Genomic DNA, 17,500 nt, shown 5'->3' on the forward strand with positions numbered 1-17,500 from the left:
TCTGTTCAATGTCTGCCGTATCTTTTAGGTCGTCGGTGATAATGTGACCCAAATACGGAAATTCGTGCACAAATTCCAGCTGATGGTTTCCGAGGAAAATTTGAGGTTCTGCAATATGCTTAAGCGATCTCGGGAGCAGCGACATGCACTGGGTCTTGGTTTCGTTGTAGATTATATCAAATTCCTCTGCATATTGGCGGCAGGTGTCGATGAGTCGTTGGAGACCTTGCACTGATGGGGAAATCAGAACCATATCGTCGGCGTAACAGAGGTTGTTTATAGTTGTTTCATTGACGGTGCATCCGATTGGGAGCGAGTTCAGTTTGACATTCAAGTCATCTGTGTACGTATTAAACAGGTAAGGAGAGAGAATGCCCCCTTGCCGGAGCCCGTTTAGGGTGAGCCGAAGGTGTAAGATAACACGTTACCCCATTTGACACAGAATTGCTGTGTGGAGAACCAGCAATGTAAAATGCCAATTAGGTACAGGGGTGTGCCCCTTTTATGCAGCTTCAGGAAGAGCTTCAGGTAGTTTTTACTCTGTCAAATGCTTTTCTCACATCTACAAAAAAACAAAAAGGAAAAATAGGAGAGGCTGATGATAGGTAGTAATTAAGCAATTCTTTCAGTATGTAGATGCAGGTGTCGGTTGAGTGGTTTGCTTTAAACCCGAACTGGTTGTCAGTGGTGTGTAGAAAGGGGAGAAGTCTAACTAGAAGAACAGACTCAAGTATCTTCGATGCGATCGTTGTGATTGCAATCGGCCGGTAGTTGCCAGGTTCAGCTGCATCCTTTAGCTTGTTTTTGATTAATGGTATCAGGTGAACTAAGAGTAGGGAGTCTGGAAGAAACCGGTGAATTATGCACGCATTGAATAGGGCAGCTAGCAAAATGTAAATTATCGGATGGCAGAGTTTGAAGGCCTCTGCAGGGAAGACCATCACAGCCGGGCGATTTATTATTAGGTAGGCTGTTTATGGCATCGCTGATGTTACCTGGCGTAATACGGTCTGCAAAATGAAATTGAATGTTGTCAGTAAGGAGGTTATCTACATCCCTTCGGGAATCTTGATCATTTATGCAATTCAGGATATTGTTGAAGTGATCGCCCCACATACTTGCAATAGCTTCGTCTCCGACTGCTTCCCCTACTCTCTGTGATAGCTTTTTAGTTTGGGATTTAAAGACTGGATATCTTTCCAAAGACGAGGATAATCACCAGATTCTAAGTTTCTAGACATTGCATCGACTCTTAGTTGTTTTTTCATTTGTAACCTGCAGTGCTTAAGAGCAAGTTTGAACTGCGCTCTCGCCTGTCTCATTAGCAATGCAGTGTGCCCTTCCCTGGGGCTACCATTTTGCCTCCACAGTAAAAACATTTCTCGTGAGTATGTATACAGATCTTTAACCAAGTCATTCCATCCAGGTATATTACGAGAATTACCTTGACGAAATCTGTAGGCAGTCCTGCCCGAAGCAAGCAAAGCGGAGATTATGTTCGAATAGAATTCATTCAGATCCCTCTTGTGGTGATCATTTCTACAATTTGTGTTAGTACAAAGTAAGGCGTCTGCCGGTTGAACTATTGACCGCAACCTGGTTTCCGTGGTCGCCCTAAAGTCTCTGTTTTCTGTTGGTTTTTAAAATCCCAGTTTACCGCTGGTGGTCGATCAGTTAGGGGGTTCACGGTAGGAGGGTTGGGGTACTGAATGACACCTGTAATGGGATGTGATCGTAGCCCGTTGCAAGATCATAGCGAATATTGCAGGTCATAATAGAATCATGAAGTTGTGGAGATGTGATGCAGTGGTCCAGCCAGGAAGTTGTAATAGCGTCCGCTCTATTATGTACATATGAATAAGAGGAGGGAGGGAGGAGCATTACATCGCTAATTTGGAGAGCATGATTTTGACAGAAGCGAGTAAGTTTCATTATAAATTGTTTTGTGGGGTGAGAATTAAGGTCCCCGATTATACAAATATGATCAGCAGGAGAATCATGAATAATACTGTGTAATTCCCCTAGGATCATGCAGTAATGATCAAAATTATTGTTATTTTCCCATGGCATATAAACATTAATAATTAGGATAATCGAGTTCCCTACTGTCACTTGAAGCCCCAGCAATCTGTCACTCCTGTAGGTCATCACCTTTATCGTATTGTCTAACGATTTGTGCCACAGGAAAGAAAGGCCTCCTTTCGGGCGACCGGCTAGGATTTGATCTGTAACTTGCATCGATGAAGTCGAGAAGGTTCTGTAGTCTTCATGAATTGAATCGCATATGGCAAGGTCATGTGGCCAGAGGAGCGTTTCTTGCAGTGCAATAATGCCTTTGAAGTTTTTGCAGAACATGTTTAGAAGAGGAATGTTCCGCTTGAGGCCAAAGATATTCCAAGAGATTATGTTTAATGTATCCATGACTACTCACGAAGATGGGAGATGAATGCGCTGATCATTTGGGTGGATGGGGGGTTAGCCAGGGGGAGTGGGCAGTCACTCGCCGTGGGGGGTTGGCTTCTGGAAGGATAACTTGTTTACTGCGTGTATCTTCCAAGGTGTGGCTACCCTCAGGCGTTTCCTCGTTTCTGTAGAGTGAAATCGCCCTTATTGCTAATCTTGTAGTGTCAGTTTGGATATTAAGCCTTCTTTTGACTATGTTTTCCTCTGTAAAAGCAGTTTGCCTTAGTAAAGGGTCTGAACAGGACCGAAAGTACTCTGCTATCTCGCTTTTTCATTTTTTCCTTCGTGGCAAAAACCTTTATTTATACATAGCATCACGTTTTATATGCTTCGTGATCAAGTTATTCATATATATATATATATATATATATATATTCATCGAGTCTGCTGAGAATAAGCTGATCGCTTTCTTAAGTTTGAAATGATTACTGCGCCAAGCCCCGTTAAGACTTGAGTCTTGCTGCAGACCTTCCGTGCATTGCTTGGTTTCTTTTGACTGTTTGTCATAAATTACAGAAGTGATTTTACATTTGGGGAGTTTAAACAATACTGGCATTTCTTATTCATTCTTAAAACGTTGTCTTGGTCTTTTGGTACTGCACCTAATGGTGGAAGCAGTTCTTAAGGGACCCTAGACCCATTTTCGGGTATTATGTGACCACAAATACGAAAAATAGAAATTGACACCATTAGCTACTGTTGTTATTCAGCTATCTGGTTTATGGCTATTATTGGCGCGCAAATATTGGCGCTTTTAATTTATTGCTGTTTAATTTATATACACTTCATGTTTTTATAATAACTAAAAAACTATGTTTCAGCTATTTTAATGTATAGTCAACATGCTGAAATAATTTAATTAGGATTAAACAAAACAAATTATTATTAGAGGGTCATAAGCCACAGTGTCCCTTAAGCTTCGCTATATTCTTGGCACTCAACTCCGTATAGGGGTAGTGCCGTCAGTGCACCTCATGTGGTACACTGTAGGCATTACTAAAGGTTCTTTGTACCAGTATCCCTTCGGCCCCTAGCTTCACCCCTTTCATTCTTTTGTCTGTCTCTCATTTCATTATCTTCCTTCCATCTTGCTGTCCACCGTCTCCTAACAATGATTTCATAGTGTAACTGCTTTGAGGTTTTCCTCCTGTTAACCTTTCAGACCTACCTACTCTCATTTTTCTTTCCAGCGCTGAATGACCTTATAGGTCTCGGTGCTTGGCCTCCGGCCTAAACTCTATATCGCTGGGGTGGCCAGACTTTTGGACTCCGAGATCTACTTTAATGGCTGAAACTCTTTTACGATCTACCATACTGCATAATCACATATTTTTAATCGGGGAAAAGAAATCTCAAACAACGATTAAAACATCAATTTATTCTAAGAAACGTTTCGCACATGAAATTCTCTGTGCATCATCAGTCTGTGAAAGATAAAGACACATTTATAAATAACAAACAATAAAAGTGTAAACAGGAATTCACATATATTAAAAATAGTCTTAAAATTACTTAAAAGAACAAAGTAAAAATGAAAAAACAGGTTAAAAAGAGACTGCTTAAACACCAACCGTTCATTGTGAGGAGAGAAGATAGAATGAACTACGACAAGTTAAAAGTAACGACTTCAACTATGCCAGGTACAGAGTTGCTGAGGACGTGTTACTGTTAAGAGAGGGAACAAGCCTCTTGATATATAAAGACTCAAGGGTGGTTAAATGGTCAGGATGTTTGACATGGTCTATTATGGAAAACTGTTCTTTTTGAACTTCAATTTTGCAATTAAAAGCATGATTTCTGATGCTTTTAATTGCAAAATTGAAGTTCAAAAAGAACAGTTTTCCATAATAGACCATGTCAAACATCCTGACTATTTAACCACCCTTGAGTCTTTATATATCAAGAGGCTTGTTCCCTCTCTTAACAGTAACACGTCCTCAGCAACTCTGTACCTGGCATAGTTGAAGTCGTTACTTTTAACTTGTCGTAGTTCATTCCATCTTCTCACCTCACAATGAACGTTTGGTGTTTAAGCAGTCTCTTTTTAACCTGTTTTTTCATTTTTACTTTGTTCTTTTAAGTAATTTTAAGACTATTTTTAATATATGTGAATCCCTGTTTACACTTTTATTGTTTGTTATTTATAAATGTGTCTTTATCTTTCACAGACTGATGATGCACAGAGAATTTCCTGTGCGAAACGTTTCTTAGAATAAATTGATGTTTTAATCGTTGTATCATGGATATCCCCTGGAGGTTTTATATGTGTATTCACTGACCTGCTATATAATATATATAATATATATATATATATATATATATAGATATATATATATATATATATATATATATATATATATATCCCCCTATATCCATATATATGCTTGTGTTTTTGTTTGTTTATATAGGGTTGTGGGGGAACGGCGATCGGCCAAACAAGTGGCCGAGATCGACTGTTTGGCCACCTCTGCCCTATGCCATGGCATCTAGGGAATCAATAAGCAGTCGTGATTTCGCAGGCAATCCTCACATCCCCATGAAACTGAAGGCAACAATGTCTTACCTATGAAAGTGAGGTAGACTCCTATGAATAAGAGAACGCTCCTGGGCACAGGAGCGACTGGCGTCTGCAAATCCTCTTGAGCGTCCCATTCCACCGAGGTGGCGTTTGTCGTCGAAGGAAACGACTCCAATTCCTCGGAGTCGAGGACTTCGTTCATCGTCCGGGAGGGCTTGATTGACTGATAGGTGGCAGGTTATCTGGCGTCTCTTCAACCCCTTTATCTATCCCTGGAACGGAAGACATACGCGTAAATCAGTACGAATGGCAGATGTCAGGTGGATGCGAGAATAACATTGACGATAGTTAACTGGAGGAAATAGCAACTGGTGCTCGAGGGAATAATGGTGCTTGGTGGTAACATAAGAATTCATGTAAACTAAACGCGAGTAAAAACGACTGAATGTGTTAATTGTCAATGTTACTCTTAGCCGTTTTTATGTATGGCAGGAAATTTAGTATTTTGGGCTTATTATATGAAAATCACGCAAGCGAATGGGTATAAATGTTTTATGTAAAGTAAACATTCATGCATGAATTGTATACATATGCAAGGAATTATCTCTGTAAATGAGCGAATGGACATGCTTATATGGACCTATTTATTACCTCATATTTGCAATTCTTGTCAAACTTTCGTGAAACAGAACATTAAATTATCACAGTATTTCGCCTTTCATTAAAAATAAAAACCGACTGAGAGGCAGACTGTTCCAAGAACCATAAACACTAACTGAGCCGACGGGCGTGAAACGACTTTGCATCTCGACTCTTCCGTGCATTACGTCACTTTTTGCGGCATGAGACAGTGGGAGAAGAAGTGATGTATACATTTTATTTCACGCATTCGCTTCTGAGTCTAATCCACCTTTTCGACGTTTAATCCCTAGCCGGGGTCGCCGTTTTTGTATAAGCATTTTTTAGTTATTTCTAGCGCTCATTGAAGGGCCCATGTCATAAACTGGTTTTGTACGTGTCGCTTCCTGTTTCCAGCTCCATATTTAAATGGGCTTGGGGTAGATAAAAAAAAAAAAAAAAAAAAAAAAATAAAAAAAAAAAAAAAAAAAACTATTTCTAGTGCGCACATTTGCACCCACATTTCAGCAAAGCTCTGCGTTCCAAATTCTTCGCACAATCATCCGATTTCCACTCTTCCCCCAAATCGCCCTTTTCATTACTTATCCCGTTCTTTATTTGTTTGTTTGTGGGTGAGTGCTTGTTTGTGTGTGTGTGTTTCAGAAGCCGAATCAAAGGCAATCCCTAATCCCTTTACTATATATTATCCCTCGACTTCGTTGTTTCTCCTTGCTTGTATGTGTGTGTTTGTGTGTGTTTTCAGGAGCCGAATCAAAGGAAATCCCTAATCTCTTAACTATACAGCATCCCTCGACTTCCTTGTTCCTCGTCATTCTTCTAACCATTAAAAAGTAATAGTTGGCAAATTCAGTCGAAAACTGTTGTTTAAAGACATGCCAGACAGTGTTGCCACATTTTTTTCAGTAATCTGGATATTGTTTGAAAAAATCTTAATAAATCTGTATATTGCAAAATTAACCTATATAAAAATCTGAGGATTTTTTTTAGCTTATTTTTAGCACATGTTACTGGAAATGACATGTAATCTAGAGGGATGAAATGGCTGAGGGGAAAATAAAAGAAAAAAATTCAGACTTTTGTTTTCCAGTTTATTGATAAAAACTTCCATCATACCGCTTAACTTTGAGAATGAGGTAAACAAATTTTCATAATGATGGAATTGGACAGTATATTTTGTTAGCAATATGATATATAATTGACTGGTCATTTAAGAACTCAATGGAAAATACACTAGGTTGCCTCTTAAAAAATCCGCATAATTTGCTTAGTTTTCAGGAAAAATCCGTAAATCATAATCAGGTGGAAAAAACTGTATATTTAAGAATAATCTGTACATGTGGCAACACTGCTGAGTGCCAGGAGGACCTCACGTCGTTGAGCTATCCGTCTCCTCTCCTTTGCGTAACGGGGCAGACCTTTTTACCCTTTTAACCTTTTCTTTTCCTTCTATTGTCTTTCTTTCTCTCTTCTCTTTTATCCCTCTCTCGCTACTTTCTCCCCCACCTTTTTTTTCCTTAGGCGTCAGATATGATATTCAGTTTTCAATGACTCCGTTGGGGGTTAGTGCCGTCAGTGCACCGCTTTATTTAAGGTGCTTTGCAGCGTGCCTTCGGCCCCTAGCTGCAACACCTTTCGTTCCTTTTACCGTACCTCCTTTTATATTCTCTTCTCTTACGTCTTACTTTCCACCCTCTCTTAACTGCTTTGAGGTTTTCCTCCTGTTACACCTTTCAAACCTTTTACTGTTAGAGTCCGTTTCAGCGCTCATTGACCTCATAGGACCCAGTGCTCGGCCCCTGACCTAAATACTATATTCAGGCGTCAGATTCTCCTTCCTCCGTGACGGTGTACTTTATTTCGTTTATGTCTCGTTCCCGTATTCTCCTCTCCCTCTGGGAGTTGAGGGCCCTGACCTGGAGGTACATTCCCTTGTTCTCCTCTCCCTCTGGGAGGTTGAGGCTTCTGACCTCTAGGAATATTCCCATATTCTCCTCTCCATCTGGGAGGTGGAGGGTCTCCCGACTTCTAGCAATAGGTGGGGTGAGCTGTGAATGTGGTTTGGTAACCGGAATCGAGAGAGAGAGAGAGAGATCGGCAATTGTGTTTTTAGGTTTTGATCTCTGATGGAATTTTAGAAAAGCAACCGAGCTTAGGAGACTCCTACAATTGAGTAATGATTCTGAAAGCCTAAGAAAAAGAAGCAAAGAAGAAAGAACGATCAGAGGCAACAGACCTCCACCAAGAGTAAGGGCTCTAACCACCAACAAAAGGTTCCTCCTTCCACGAGTTACATTCTTATATCACCTAAAATCAAATCATATGCCGGCAATCACAGGGTCTACCTTTGGTCAAATTTTTGTCAAACTCAACAGGTACCTCTTAGCGTAATCCTGCTATCAACTATGATAGATTCACGTCAGCCGTGCAGCTGATATCTAGGCCGGTCCCTTACGACGCTCCTGATTGGCTGTTGATAAGCCAATCTCAGGGCTGGAAACTTTGTCTCTCGAGAGACTTCATAATCGCAGGATGTATGTTCCACCTCTCCTGAAGGATACATCTTTCTGAAGTTTATAACTCTTGAAAGACGTATCCTTCAGGAGAGGTGGAACATTCATCCTGACTATGTGAAGTCTCTCGAGAGACAGAGTTTCCAGCCCTGTGGATGGCTTATCAATAACTAATCAGGAGCTGTCATAAGGGACCGGCCTAGACATCTGATGCACGATGGATGTGAATCTAATATAGCACAAGTGAGCAAATAAACTGAACGAAAACCACACACTCCTCATAACTTGGTTACCAGATTTAAAAACCGAATAGATATAAGCACTGCTGTAAGACAGTTTTATATAACTATACATGGCAGTCGTAAGTGCAGCGAAAAGAAGACGTGACCAAATAATGGAGAAGGGCTCCGCTTCTGTGTATAAGTGGGGCGTGCGCAACAGCCGAAGACCGGGGCACCAGATACGGAGATAAGGTCAAGTATACAGGATAATGACCACGGCAGGAAAAAGAGCGAGCAACCGGAAGGAAGTGTGGTCTTGATGATGGCCAGGCAAGTGCCGATGGAATGAGATTGTGTGTAGGGACCGCGGAGATTGTGAATATGAGAGGAGGAAAGAATGGGGAGATTGTGAATATGAGAGGATGAAAGAATGGGGAGATTGTGAATATGAGAGGAGGAAAGAATGGGGAGATTGTGAATATGAGAGGATGAAAGAATGGGGAGATTGTGAATATGAGAGGATGAAAGAATGGGGAGATTGTGAATATGAGAGGATGAAAGAATGGGGAGATTGTGAATATGAGAGGATGAAAGAATGGGGAGATTGTGAATATGAAAGGATGAAAGAATGGGGAGATTGTGAATATGAGAGGATGAAGGTAGGGGCAGATTGTGAATATGAGAGGATGAAAGAATGGGGAGATTGTGAATATGAGAGGATGAAAGCATGGGGAGATTGTGAATATGAAAGGATGAAAGAATGAGGAGATTGTGAATATGAAAGGATGAAAGAATGAGGAGATTGTGAATATGAAAGGATGAAAGAATGGGGAGATTGTGAATATGAGAGGATGAAAGAATGAGGAGATTGTGAATATGAAAGGATGAAAGAATGAGGAGATTGTGAATATGAAAGGATGAAAGAATGAGGAGATTGTGAATATGAAAGGATGAAAGAATGGGGAGATTGTGAATATGAAAGGATGAAAGAATGGGGAGATTGTGAATATGAAAGGATGAAAGAATGGGGAGATTGTGAATATGAGAGGATGAAAGAATGAGGAGATTGTGAATATGAAAGGATGAAAGAATGGGGAGATTGTGAATATGAGAGGATGAAAGAATGGGGAGATTGTGAATATGAGAGGATGAAAGAATGGGGAGATTGTGAATATGAGAGGATGAAAGAATGGGGAGATTGTGAATATGAGAGGATGAAAGAATGGGGAGATTGTGAATATGAAAGGATGAAAGAATGGGGAGATTGTGAATATGAAAGGATGAAAGAATGAGGAGATTGTGAATATGAAAGGATGAAAGAATGGGGAGATTGTGAATATGAGAGGATGAAAGAATGGGGAGATTGTGAATATGAGAGGATGAAAGAATGGGGAGATTGTGAATATGAGAGGATGAAAGAATGGGGAGATTGTGAATATGAAAGGATGAAGGAATATGAGAGGATGAAAGAATGGGGAGATTGTGAATATGAGAGGATGAAAGAATGGGGAGATTGTGAATATGAAAGGATGAAAGAATGGGGAGATTGTGAATATGAGAGGATGAAGGTAGGGGCAGATTGTGAATATGAAAGGATGAAAGAATGGGGAGATTGTGAATATGAGAGGATGAAAGAATGGGGAGTTTGTGAATATGAAAGGATGAAAGAAATATGAGGGAGATTGGGTGAAATATGAAAGGATGAAAAAGACATGGGGAGATTGTGAATATGAAAGGATGAAAGAATGAGGAAGATTGGTGAATATGGAAAGGATGAAAAGAATGGGAGATTGTGAAATGATAGGATGAAAGGAATAAGAAAGGAGGATTGTGAATATGAAAAGGATGAAAGAATGGGGCGGGAGAATTGTGAATACTGAAGAGGATGAAAGAATGGGGAGATTTGTGCGAATGATGAAAAAGGATGAAAGAATGGGGAGATTCGTGGAATATGAGAGGATGAAAGAATAGGGGATGATTGTGGAATATGAAAGGATGAAAGAATGGGGAGATTGTGAATATGGGAAAGGCATGAAAGGCAATGAGGAGAATTGGTGGAATATTGAAAAGATGAAAGAATGGGGAGGATTGTGAATATGAGAGGAAATGAAAGATGGGATGGGGGATTGATGGAATATGAGAGGATGAAAGAATGGTGGGAGATTGTGATGAATATGAAAAGGATTGAAAGAATGGGGCGATTTGTGAATATGAGAGGATGAAAGAATGACGGTAGATTGTGAATATGAAACGGATGAAAGGCAATGGGAAGCTTGTGAAATATGATGAGGATGCAAGGTATGGGGCAGATTGTGAATATGAAAAAGGATGAAAGAATGGGGAATGGGGGATTGTGAATATGAGAAGGATGAAAGAATCGGGGGATTGATTGGAAATATGAAAGGATGAAAGGAATGGGGAGATTGGTGAATCTGAAATGAAAGAAAATGAAAGGGGATGGGGAGATTGTGAATTCTTGAGAGGATGAAGGTAGGGGCAGATTGTGAATATGAAAGGATGAAAGCGGGGAGATTTTGTGAATATGAGGAAGGATGAGATGAATTGTGGGAAATAGAAAGGATAAAAGGAATGAAAAGGGGAAGATTGTGAAAAATTAATAGGGGGGAAAGATTTGGGGGAAAAGAATTTGGGGAGATTGTGAATTTTTTTTATGAGAGGGATGGGAAAAAAAAGGGGTTGAAGGAGATTGGGGTGAATAATGAAAGGATGAAAGAATGGGTGAGCATTGTGAATATGAGAGGGATTTGGAAAGAATGGGAAAAAGAATTTGGGGGTGAATATGAAAGGATTGAAAGAATTGGGGAGATGGGTGAAATATGAAAAGGGCAATGAAAGGAAAGTTGGGGGAGAATTTGTGGAATTAATTGAAAAGGATTGGAAAAAAAGGGGGGGGAAGGAGGAGATTGGGGGGGTGGAAAATATGAAAGGATTGAAAGAAATTGGGAAGAGATTTGTGAATTTATGAAGAGATGAAGGGGGAAATTTGGGAGATTGTGAAATATGGGGGGGGAAAGGATGAAAGAATGGGGAGATGGGTGAATATGGAGAGGATTGAAAGAATGGGGAAGATTGTGAATTTATGGGAGGGAGGATTTGAAAAGAATGGGGAGGTTGGGGTGGAATATGAGAGAGGATTGAAAAGAATTGGGGAAGATTTGTGAATTTTATAGAAAGGGATTTGAAAGGAATGGGGAAAAAGATTGGTGGAATATGGGGAAGAGATTTTGAAAAGAATTGGGAAGGAGATTGTGAATATGAAAGGATGAAAAAAAAAAGGGGAATGGGGAAGATTTGGAAAAATGAATTTTATGGGGGAGAGGATTGGAAAGATGAAATGGGGAGATTGGAATATGGGAAGAGGATGAAAGGAATGCGGGAGTTGTGAATAATTGAAGGATTGGGGAAAAAGAAATGGGAGATTGTGAATTGAAAAGGATGAAAAGGAATGGGGAAAGAATTGGGGCTGAATATGCAGAGGATTGAAAGAATGGGAGAGATTGTGAATAATGAAGAGGTATGGGAAAGAGTGGGCAAAGATTGTGAATATAAGGGCGGAATGAAAAGAATGGGGAGATTTGAATAGAAAGAGAAAGAATGGGAGATTGTGAATATGAAGGCGATTGAAAGGAATGGGAGATTGTGAATATTTTGAAAGGCATTGAAAGGAATGGGGAGATGGGGTGAATATTTGAGAGGATGAAAGAATGGGAGATTGTGAAATATGGAGAGGATTAAGGGAATTATTTGGGGAGAGGATTAAGGAATGGGGATATTGTGAATATGAAAGGATTAGGGATTGGGGAGAGAACGATGGCCATACATATGATAATGATGGGATTCCTAACATTATCATCTTGTGTAAGACCATAATGGGAAGACTTGAGTTACGGCGAAGGCCTCTTGGAATGCATCTCATAATTCAGCGCAGATTATTGGGATGAATTCAACGAACATCATCCCCAAAGAAGCAATTGTCAGAAATATGCAAATCACTGGAAGAGAGGATTCAATATCGCATTTGAGTGACGGTGAAAGTTAACTAGATTGTAAGTTTTTTTGTTTATGATATGAAACTGTTCCCCAAAAGAGGAGCTGAAGATTTTTCCCGCCCTGAATCATGAAATATAGTAGCGGCAGGGTTTACATTCATCTTCTCCGTTAGGGGGTTAGAGCCGTCAGTGCACCTCATGTGGTGGACTGTAACCATTACTTGAGGTTCTCTGGAGGGTGCCTTCGGCCCGTAGCTGCAACCCCTTTCATTCCTCCTTTCATATTATCTTTCTTCCATCTTACTTTCCACCCTCTCCTAACAATTACTTCTTGTTACACCTTTCAAACCTTTAAGTGTCAATTTCCGTTTCAGCGCTGAATGACCTCATAAGTCCCAGTGCTTGGCCTTTGGCCTAAATTCTACATTCAATTCCATTCCATTCAACTTCTGCTGCAACGGATTAGTTTAGCCACATGTGACGTAAGACATGATAACATTTCAATATAACTTAAACGAAATGGAAATAGTTTACAAAAAAGACTCGTTACATGAGTATCCCATTATTAAGAATCATCCAAAATGGCCTTTCAACTCGTTCTTCGAAAGTACTTGTTTACGAAACCTTACGATGACTTGGAAGCTATATTTTGAATGTCAATATACATCAGAGGTAAGTATTACAAAATCAATGGAATGAATATGGCGTCTTTACAGCGCATGACATGAAACTCAATAGAAGCTAAACTAATGAGTTAGCTATACGGTCAGTAAACTTGACAATGAACAAGGCGTGATCCGACCTCCAGCTTACTTGGGGGGGGGGGGGGAGCGTGCTAAATTAAACAGGCAAATAGCGTTGTTTTATTAACGAAAATTAAAACAAACACACTACATTTCATTGGAAATAATTAGTTCCTCAGTGGACGAGTGGGTTGCGTACTCGCCTATGAATCTGGTATCCCGAGTTCGCTTCTCGCTGCTGCCAGTGAGAACCAGATTTATTTCTGGTGATTGGAAATTCATTTCTCGGTACAATGTGGTTCGGATCTCACAATAAGCTGTAGGTCGCGTCACTAAGTAACCAATTGCTTCCTATAGTAAATTCACATCAACCGTGCATTTGATGTCTAGGCCCGTCCCTTACGACGCTCCTGATTGGCTGTTGATAAGCCAATCGCAGGGCTGGAAACTCTCAGTGTCTCTCGAGAGTTCACAGGGGCAGGATGTATGTTCCACCTCTCCTGAGGTATACGTTTGAAAGACGTATCCCTCAAGAGAGGTGGAACATACATCCTGCCTATGTGAACTCTCTCGAGAGACTGAGAGTTTCAGCCCTGTGATTGGCTTATCAACAGCCAATCAGGAGCGTCGTAAGGGACTGGCCTATAGACATCAAATGCACGGTTGATGTGAATCTACTATAGCCACGTAAATAAAATTCTGATCCTACAGGACATCCCAAGGAGAGCTGCTCATCAGCTCAGTGGTCTGGTTAAACTCAGATATACTTATGAAACCTGATTATATACAAAGCGTGTGTGGGTTTGTGTATGTAGTACTACGTGTATGTGTGTGTTTGTGTGTTTGTGTGCGAATCACAGTCTAGAGCCTAGACCGTGTTATGCGTACATACCTTAGACCAGTGGTTTTCACCTTTTCTAATTCTCGCCCCTTCATTGAATGGCATATTTTCTGCGGGCTCCCCCCCCCCCAACTCCTTAAATACTGTAATTTACTGGCATAGTCGACACGTCAATAATTCACAATATTATATATAATATATATATATATATATATATATATATATATATATATAGATATATATGTATGTATAAGCTTACCTTCACAGTGTAGTGTAATCAGTACAATTTTCATATTTGCAAAACGTTACTTTCGTTATCTTTCATAATTGTTTAATAATTCCTTAATATGAAAGTTGAAATAGTTTATATATTTAGACAACTAAATTTCATATATCTGAAATATTTTCTCAGTATTTTGAAAGTCTGAATTCCATCATAATTAAAAGTTTTCAGATATAATTATCCCCTTCATCAAGCATTTGCGCCCCCCTTGCAGCCCTTCGAGCTCCCCCCCCAAGGGGGGCGCGCCCCACAGGTTGGAAACCATTGCCTTAAACGTCCCTTTTTGTGATGAACCTGTCTGTCTTTTCCAGAATAATGTTCTTAGAGTCGACTGCTCTCTCGAGTCCTTTGAAGTAAGTCTACCCGATTGAGTAAACTTTCCCATAACGAATATCTCCGAGAGAGAGAGAAGAGGATCTCTTGCGGTAAAAGGAATTTAATCTAGGCTATAGTGTGTAGCATCCGCTTCAAAGGGCGCTGACAACATACCTTTCTCTCTCTTCTCTCTCTCTCTCTCTCTCTCTCTCTCTCTCTCTCTCTCATCGCACTTAACGTAATATCTTGTCTAGGACTCTTTCTATCTGCGACGCCAACTATCTCTAGATACTTTTTTGTTTTTAATTTCTTATATAATCTTAACCATATACTTATCCCTGGAAGCCAGATATATGCATTTTCAGTCAAAAAAATGCGTTCGCTTATTTCCTAACTTTACCTTCAGATACTTAGATATTTTGTCATATCTTCATGAATGATTTCTTATATCTCAATTACCCTAGACTCGGTATTTGTTTAATAGTTCACATGCTCATGAGAGAGAGAGAGGAGAGAGAGAGAGAGAGAGAGAGAGAGCTTTCCAAATAATGTCCCAGTTTTGGACGTGCTGCCTTAAACATTTATGTTTTTTATAAGATTATAAATGACTGCAAAACAAGATCAGAAGTCTTCAATCAACGATCAAAAAATCGATAAAAAGGGACCAGTGTATCTATCAGTATGCGATCTCATCCTGTGATTTTGGGTAATTTGGATTATTCTGCTATGTATCAAACCTCGAATTTATCAATCGCTACTCCACTGCTCTGCCAAACTCCCTGCTGCTTAAGAATTCCCATTGATGTACTACTTCCAAATGGCTCCAAAAATCTCCTCTTTGACGGATCTGAATCAAAAGTGGTTCGCTTAACCGTAAACTTGACCATTTCCTCTCTCTTTTTCTCCACGCCATCTTTCTCTGTGCATCTACGTACAGTGTAATGTGGGCATTACTTATGGTTCTTTGCAGCGTCCCCTCGGCCCCTAGCGGCAACCCCCTTTCGTTCCTTATACTGTACCTCCTTTCATATTCTCTTTCTTCCATCTTACTTTCCACCCTCTCCTAACAATTGATTCATAGCGCTACTGCTTTGAGGTTTTCCTCTTGTCACACCTTTCAAACCTTTTACTGTCAGTTTCCATTTCAGAGCTGAATGATCCCATAGGTCCCAATGCTAGGGATTTGGTATAAATTCTATATTCAGCTCAATTCTATGCAACTGCAGACTCGGTTTTCTACAGGTACTCTTTCGACTCAAGTCCTGAGCTAAAAGATAGAATCCCAGTCCTGCTCAGACACAAGGTAACGCCCGTGAAGTGTCCAAATCTCATTACATACTGTACTATTGACGACATCGGCTTTAGGCTTATGCGTTGGGATTTTCCTCTTCTTTATAATTTTGAATGGCCTACATAAAGGGGTTTAGTTATCGATTCGGCTGTCGTGATTAAAAAGAGAGAGAGAGAGAGAGATATATATATATATATATATATATATATATATATATATATATATATAATATAAATGTATATATATATATATATATATATATATATATGTACATATAGTTAGAGAGAGAGAAAGAGCTTTCTTCAAGACTAGGTGAAATTTTTACGGAGGAGCGTAGATTATGAAGGACACGCTAACAAAAAACAGAAAAAATAGTGGAGGAAATGGCATAGAATAGAGCTAACTAGTGAGTCCTCCAGAAACGTAGCAAAAAAAAAATCTGGAGGTGAAAAAAAAGAACCTATCCCCTCAACCTCCCTTCCCCCAACAATTAAGAAATGAGAAACTCCTATGAAAGGACCCTTCCAAGATGACTATTCTGGTCTACATATTTCCGAAAGATGTGTGACGAAAAGATCACTGCCTGGGAAATGGGGAGGAGGAGGAGGAGGAGGAGGAGGAGGAGGAGGAGGAGGAGGAGGAGGAGGAGGAGGAGGAGGAGGCTGCTCTTCTTACGAAGGCAAATAAGAAAAAATGCGCAAAAAAAAAAAAAAACAAGAGTCTATACCTCTTGTTGACATTCTTCGGAATCTTGATTCTAAAGAAACTTGGGGGAAAATATAAGGAACGTATCGTCCTTTTCAGTAGGGAATGATAAACAGTGGCACTGATGCTCTCTCTCTCTCTCTCTCTCTCTCTCTCTCTCTCTCTCTCTCTCTCTCTTTTATCATTATCGCTAACACCATCATTCTCATCATCATCATCATTATCATTCTGGTTTTTTGATGGAGACTCATTAGGTCCATCAGGCTGGTCCCTATGTTTTAGTGTCAATTCTTGGGTGTCTTGAATAAGTATCCCTTGTAAGTGCTGTTCGCAGAAAGGGCTAAATGCCATTATATATATATTTATATATATATATATATATATATGATTAATATATAATATATATTATAATATTCATCATATATACATATATATATTTATGTAATTAATTAAATAAATAAAATAAATATACTACATCACTATATCACATATACATATATATGGACTAATGTATGAGTAATATATATATATAATATATATATATATATTATATATATATATATATGTATGTATGTGTACATAATGAATACATACATATGTATTTATAAAAATATGAATATATATACTTATTATATATACAGAGAGAGAGAGAGAGAGAGAGAGAGAGAGAGAGAGAGAGAGAGAGAGAGAGAGAGAAAGCTAAAAAAATTGTTGTTAGGGAAGGAAATGAAGGTAATAAGTGAAAAGTGTAACATCACCTCAGTTGAAAAATCCATTGAATCTGCCAATGAAAATGAGTATGTAACAAAAGAAAGGGAGTTAGCTTTAGAAATATGTCTTACAACACAGACGTTTAGAAATTTAGAGTTTGATCTAGAAAAAGATGTTTTTGATGAGGAAGAAGACCTTTTGAGAGTAAACATAGAAATAAAAAAGATATCGAGGGAGTAATTGAGGAGGA

At 39.4% G+C, this 17,500-nt stretch overlaps 2 protein-coding genes across 2 annotated transcripts in view; one reads left to right on the forward strand and one right to left on the reverse strand.

Moving 5' to 3' along the window:
- The window catches only part of LOC135206786 (rhodopsin, G0-coupled-like), a 135,138-nt gene extending 130,680 nt beyond the window's left edge, over positions 1 to 4,458 (reverse strand). The window contains exon 1 of the mRNA XM_064238280.1: positions 4,416 to 4,458. Within this exon, the coding sequence (XP_064094350.1) occupies positions 4,416 to 4,458 (43 nt within the window). The remainder of the gene's footprint in view (positions 1 to 4,415) is intronic.
- The window catches only part of LOC135206691 (bestrophin-4-like), a 514,714-nt gene that overhangs the window by 124,075 nt on the left and 373,139 nt on the right, over positions 1 to 17,500 (forward strand). The window lies entirely within an intron of this gene.

This window comes from Macrobrachium nipponense, chromosome 31 (genome assembly GCF_015104395.2).
Source record: "Macrobrachium nipponense isolate FS-2020 chromosome 31, ASM1510439v2, whole genome shotgun sequence".
Taxonomy (NCBI): domain Eukaryota; kingdom Metazoa; phylum Arthropoda; class Malacostraca; order Decapoda; family Palaemonidae; genus Macrobrachium; species Macrobrachium nipponense.